The sequence below is a fragment of the Electrophorus electricus genome, chromosome 14 (assembly GCF_013358815.1).
Source record: "Electrophorus electricus isolate fEleEle1 chromosome 14, fEleEle1.pri, whole genome shotgun sequence".
Lineage (NCBI taxonomy): Eukaryota > Metazoa > Chordata > Actinopteri > Gymnotiformes > Gymnotidae > Electrophorus > Electrophorus electricus.
Window position 1 is genome coordinate 5,498,839 of NC_049548.1, and position 6,777 is coordinate 5,505,615.

The 6,777-nt window shown below is 43.8% G+C and overlaps 1 protein-coding gene across 1 annotated transcript; it reads right to left on the reverse strand.

Moving 5' to 3' along the window:
- Nucleotides 1–18: 18 nt before the first annotated feature.
- LOC118242412 (hyaluronan-binding protein 2-like) lies at nucleotides 19–6,299 on the reverse strand. Its single transcript, XM_035533504.1, has 13 exons — nucleotides 6,224–6,299; nucleotides 5,658–5,701; nucleotides 5,339–5,423; nucleotides 4,074–4,184; nucleotides 3,873–3,989; nucleotides 3,551–3,667; nucleotides 3,277–3,433; nucleotides 3,094–3,188; nucleotides 2,747–2,981; nucleotides 2,361–2,503; nucleotides 744–878; nucleotides 495–640; nucleotides 19–202 (listed from the first exon to the last, which is right to left on the reverse strand). The coding sequence occupies exons 1-13, from the start codon at nucleotides 6,297–6,299 to the stop codon at nucleotides 41–43; spliced, it is 1,623 nt and encodes a 540-aa protein (XP_035389397.1). The 3' UTR covers nucleotides 19–40.
- Nucleotides 6,300–6,777: the final 478 nt, after the last annotated feature.

A 6,777-nucleotide genomic window follows, 5' to 3' on the forward strand; every position in this document is an offset into this window, starting at 1 on the left:
CCCTCATGTGTCACTATTGTCACTGACTTTCATACAATCTCTATGTAGAGTGCATCTTTTCTTTGATCCAATCAAGGAAAAGGGTGACACGGGCATAAATGCCAGGTTTGTTCTTCTTGCCACATCCGTCACCCCAGCTTACCACTCCGTACACATAATATGTTTCATTCCGATTACAGACGAGTGGGCCCCCAGAGTCTCCCTATGAAGACAAAGAGCCATTAAAGGTACAGAAATACTGACAGACTCTAGTATTATCTATGCCTATATTGCACGCGCACACACACACACACACACACACACACACACACACACACACACACACACACACACACACACACACACACACACACACACCTGTATGCTAATAGAATATATCAATGCAATGCAACAATGATTTTTTAGTGACCATGCTTTTTATGTAATATATGTATCCTATTCAGTTCTCCCTATATGGATCTCCTGTGCAGCTGCAGAGACACATACAGACGCACCGAGCAGGAGTCAATCATTCCTTGTATGTGTCCTGCACATAACATGCTCTCGTCCAGCACATTCCCGTAGACATGGGGCATCCTGCAGCGCTCCTGGGGAATAACCAACACCTTTGCCTCTATCAGCTGTGTAGATCCTTTTTCACCTGCAGGAACACACACAGTGTTGGTCCTAGTAGAGCGGGAGCAGGCGAGGTAAGCGTGCATCAGGGGCGTGGCTGGGTGTGGGGGAAGAGAGTGGCATCCTACTGTGCTCAGTGGTCCCGTAGCCTGATATGCTACACTCCATCCCATCAGGTAATGTGTCTTCGGGCAGGCAGGCGGTCTTGACGAACCTGGTCTCCTTGGCACATACCCCGTCCACAGCCTTCAGTTTGAGGAGGGCTGGCATTGGTTTAAACACACACACAATGAAATCTGTTGTTGAGACAAGCATTCATCAGCAACAAAAGATGCTAAGTCCACGTTGACTATATGGTGTGTCTTGGTTTTTTCTCTTAGATTATCCTCTGGTTGGTTAAGGTAGGCTCTGAGTTCACTTACTTTTGCATCAGATTCTGTTCAATTCAAGGCTTATTGTCTAAACCTAGTTGCTTGTTTGCTGTTAGCTGTCATTTCTCGTTGCAGTTGTAGTTTCGGCTAGGGTTAGGTGTGAATTGGGGGGCGGTTTCGGCACTTATTGAACTGTTAAATTAGGAAGACTCCCACCAACACCTGTAGAAGGTTTTGTTGTGCTTTTCACAAACCTAGTATCTTTTCAATCTGCCAGGTGTTCGGCACAGTGCCAATGTTCGGCACAGTCACAGATCCTGGTGGCAGGAGGGCTCTGGAATTGCCAATCTGCTGTATAGAAAGCTGACTTCATCTCAGCTATAGTATCCCTCCACTCACCACACTTCCTGGCACTAACAGAGACGTGGATCACCCCTGAGAACTCGGCGACTCCGGCTACCCTGTCCTCTGCCTTTTCGTTCACCCACTCTCCTCGTCAATTAATCTTCTGTGCCCTCTCTCCTCTAGACCTTCTCCACTGCCACATCAGAGGACTAAGGACTTCAGAGAAGTGGTGAAGGAAAACTCACCTAGAAACAGACCTCAGCTCATACCAGTCTCTATTTTCCAAGTTCTCACTAGAAGTAACATCTGCAAAGCCATCCTACTACAGAGAAAAATTTGAATCATCAGCATCTGATCTACGCAAGCTCTTCAGTATCTTTTCTTCTCTCCTTAACCCTCCCCCCTCCTCTTTCCTCATCTCTTACTCCTGAGGATTTCATCACCTTCTTTGAGGAGAAACTTGCATCAATCTGATTGATGATTAGATGGTGGAATGAACTTCCGCCTGCTGTCTGGACAGCAGAGTCCCTTGCAGTCTTCAAATACAGACTGAAGACCCATCTATATGTGGAATATTTAAATGACAACTGATCCTGCTCCTATGTTGACTAACTGAAACTCTAGTACTTATTGTTGTCTGTTTTTAGATGTATTTTGCACTTCTAGGCCTCAGCAATGATCCCTGTTATTTCAACAGTATTCTAGTTCAGTGGTATCATGGACTCCAACCTACTGTACTGGCAAGGATGTATTCTATGAGTAAATTTCAAAGCACTTTTGTCATGTCGCTCTGGATAAGAGTGTCTGCTAAACATCATAAATGTGTGTAGATGCACAGGGTGTCTGCCGCAGTAGACTCCTACAAGAGCATCTCCATTGCCATCTTTGAGTGACAATTTAACATTTCTGTTGGACTTAAAACATGCATTAAAGCTTAGTGTAGCCTGCTGTCATATTTAAAATGTGGCCATGGGCACGTGTATACATGTGAGGGCAACACAAGGGTTCAATAGTGTGTTAGCAGATGACCTATGTCATTGTACAGGGCTTCATCAGTCTCCGTGTAGTTCTCATGGACAAAGTACTGCTCCACCCCGACAGTTTGGTCTGCTGCCTCATCCTTCTTCAGGTCCACGCCACCAAGAGACACCTGTAGCTCATTCTCGTTGTCACTGAAATAATACATGCAAATGCATACACACACGTGCACGCAGGACAGCACAAAACGATAAGCACGACCATCATTTCATGCTCGTCATTCAAAGAATTGAGATTTCATTTCTATTTCTATTCAACAGACTTAGTGTATATTCATAGAAATACCATCTCTAAAACTGCACGGTTTACTATAATTCCACTTTCACTATATGTATCATTACAGTGTAGCAATAGCACCCTCTAGGGGCAACACTTACATACAGTGAGCAGCAGTAAGGACCCAGCAGGAATCAATGAGGATTCCCCCACAGTTGTGCCTGAATGGGTCAGTGGTGCCTTTAGAGCGTATCTGCAGAGAGGCCTGCCAGGGATGGGCTCCAGGCTTGGCCTTCCTCCCTCCAAAGATCTTACCCAAAGCCCTGCTAGGCTGTGGTATCCCACACACAGAGAAGTCCTTTAGAGGGGCATCGCTGGTTGGTTCAGTATAGTTCTCTCCAGCTGGGAGGGTTTGAGAAGGTGTAAGAAAGGAAAGTGTTTAACAGAAGAAGAGTGTATGGCATGGAGGGAAGATGAGGCAGAGGAAGGGTGGGAGGAGCAAGAGCACCTGGCTCAGGGCAGCGGGCCACATTACAGTTGTCCCATTGCAGCTCGCCTCGATTTCTAATAAAGCACCAGGGCTGACTCTCCCCATCTGGGTTTCTGAAACAAGCAATGTCCAGTCCTCTGATTACCTTTATCTAATTCTCTCTCTCTGTGCCTCTCTCATGCTCATACATGTATGGCTGACCTGCAGTAATTATGGGGTCCGATGCCATCTTCTTCTTCTTCAAAATCAGTGTATGGTATGAGGTGAGAGTTCCATGGTAAGCATTCCAGACCGTCGACTGTTTGACTTACGAACCCCCTGTATGACTCACCATCCCCCTCATAACAGTCATCAGGCCCTTAGAGCAGAGTGTCCGAAAGCAAGATGTGAGACACCACAGTGCACGGTTACAGCGATGACGAACGTTACTCGGGTGGCAGCCAGATTGTGGCTGGAGAGCAGCACAGGACACTACCAATCTGGCAGAACTTCCCGCTGTAGTTGTTAGGACACACACAGGTGAATCGCCTTCTCAAGCGGCCCTTTACACATGTCCCGCCGTTCAAACAGGGGCTTGGGGCGCAGGCAGAGGCTGGCGGGGGAGGGGAAACGGTGTAATTAAACACAAACTACAATCTCAGAACCTTCATGTAGTCCAATACAGAGGAGGAGAGCGGGCAAAAGATTCAACAAGGCATGAATGGCATTTCAGAATATATCCAGATAAAGATAATACAGCTCTAAGTCCTGTAGCTACAGTGCAAGTGGCTGAAGTGAAGACGTAAGCACACACTCACGCGTCCTGCAGCTGGGCGGCCGGTAGGGGACTTTGCATTTGCACTCATAGAACGGCTCTGTCATAATGCGGACACACTCCCCACGGCCACACGTGACATTCTTACACACTTTCTCAACTGAAAAAGAGAAATAAACTACTGCAGCAATGACCCCTTTTTTCTTGAAATAAGTAGAATGGTAGCAGTATATTGGCCTCGAACCGTCTTGACACTTTTTGCCCCTGAAGGGCCAAGGGCAGGAACATTTGAGAGTGCCAGCAGCACCAGTCTCACACGTGCCATTGTGCTCGCAGGGATTTGGGTTACACTTGTCTAAGAGGAGGCAGAGATGGAGAGAGAGGGGGAGAAAAAAAGTTTGGACATCCCGTTAGGGGAATATGCTGATGCATAAATGTGATTTATATGTTAGTGAACACCAGGATCCTAGAGAATTGACTTCAATGTTCTCTGATGAGTGGAAATAATTGAGACATACTTTGCTTAAAAACGTCATTGTTTGATGAAGGAAGTTTATTTCTTTGGATAATTCTTAATTTATTAGGATGGACATCTTAATAAAGCACCCCTCATCACAAACACACCACCACTTGCTTATCTTTCTGAAGCTATCTTTTCCTAGTATGACACCAAGTTTAGAAAGTCAGTCAGTTAGCTACTAAGCTAGTTAACTAGCGAACCTATCTCAGCTAGCTAACGTTAGCTAATGTCAATTAAAATAAGACAAGGAATTGCACTTGCCCCGTTTACTTCCATGCACACAGAGGCTCTGGAACACCTATCTTTAATTTCTTTACATGCCCATATGCTTAGAAAAGCAGAAGCAGCAGAGGTAACATCAAGTCGTCGTGTGAGCCCGGCCTTTCACATCCCGTATCTGTGGTAATCTTTAGGCGCGAAACGAACACTAACGGAGTAAGGACGGACTTTTCCAATGTGCACTTTCAAAGTTGACAAATCTTGTTAACTTTGTTTTTATATATATGTATATTTTATATTTTGGGGTCTTTGGGCTGTCTGTACACTGTATATTGAATTATTGCAGCCAAAGAAAACACTTTTTATTTGTCAGTTTCCATTTTACCTAATCTACGGTTCAACTGCGTTTCCTTGTTGTCCACCATTTACGTCACACGTACAACATTTACGACAGATCCCGAAGATAACAGAAACTGATAGGGGAATCTGATAGTGGAAACTCAGCTTTTGCTGTATTTGTGTTCGACACTTTCATATTAGCTGGTGCTTAACCTTTCATTCTTTTATTTTCATTAGGATCAACATCTTATAGCACCCCTCATCACAAACACACCACCACTTGCTTATCTTTCTGACGAGTGCCATTAATTGTGAAAGGTAACCTACAGTACTATAACAGATGCGATACTGTGGATAACTGAAGGCCTGTTATAAATAACACATTTTCTGTCCCAATAATTTTCTGATGTACTATGTAAAATATAATTTACCTGACACATCAAAAAGGTCAAATAGCCAGTCAACGGTACTGTCAATATCACCAGCAGACGTTTCCTCAGTGTCATCATCGAAGAAGTCAAATGTTGCTTTTTAAAAAGAGAGAGCCACTAGCAGTCATATATTTCAAAAACTAATGTAATATTAGGGAATAAAAATAGAACTGACATAATACTGGGAAAGAAGACAAATTAAAAGTTTTTCCAACCTTGTTTTTAGAAACAGTATTGACTACCAAGATTATGAAGCTCACCATCAGCTATTCCCATAAGAGTTGAAATAAAGTCCTAAAAGAATAAACATCACTGAAATGTTAAGAGCACTCACAGTTTCATCAGAAACCAAAGTCAACAACTCTTAGAAGGCAAGGAGGTTTAAGTAGGTCTGGAGTCAAATCGATACATCAACCCAAGTGGCCTCAGGACAACAAAATCAATATATTTAACCAGACATACACTGTACCATAGTTAGGGGGACCATATTATGCTTTTCAAATAAAGAAAAAAAGGACAGTGAACAGGAGGATGACACTGTGCAGACTGCAGAAAGCAAATATCAACATGAAATCAAAACCTAAAATGTTGGGAATTTGGTTATTTAAAGATGCCAGCCTTTTAGATCCCAATGAATGGCTGATGCCCTGGAAAAATGATCTATGATCACCCTAGTAGTGATAAGTGTGATTGCATTTTTACAACCTATCAAAACCAAGAAATGTATAGTACAATTTCAGCCGTCAACCTGAAGAGTTTAACGCTGTTTCCTTGCCATTGCTCCGCACTTGCCTTCAAAGACTTGGTTTGGAGAATTTCGTTTCAACAAAGCCATGGTATTTAATCATTATGTCTTCCGTGTGGCAGAAGGAGCAATTCCAAAGCTTCTACGTACCTCTGATGCTCGTGCAGGCTGGCTAAGGCACTGCAGACTTAGCAACAGCAGAAACAGTGGGAGCATGACACTGGCACCTCTGGACAGAACCCGTTCAGCAGAGGAGTCCTCACAGCCTGGAGCAAAGAGGTATACACGCTCATATATGAGCTTGCTCCACTCCAGCTGTCAATCATTAGACCACAGCATTGATTCTACATGCCTTCAGTCTGTCCAACCATATGCATGCATATACAGTATCCACCCCCTTTAGCCACGACTTCCAGCTTTGCTCTACAACATAGATTTCCACTAGTGGCTTCACAACTTTGTTTATATGTTTGTTAATTTAGGCAGTTCATATGTGAATTGTGACATGGGCATTGCAATTCCTTAAGACCAAATGAACTCTGTGGTCCTGCTGGAATAAGCAGGAGGTGAGTTCTGACTTCTTTCTCCACTGGGTCAATGGCAATGTTTACTTTTCACTATGTTTACTTTGAATCACTGCTCTGAACTCCTCTCTCTGAAGTCTTACAAATAAACAGATTTTATAAAGTCAGTC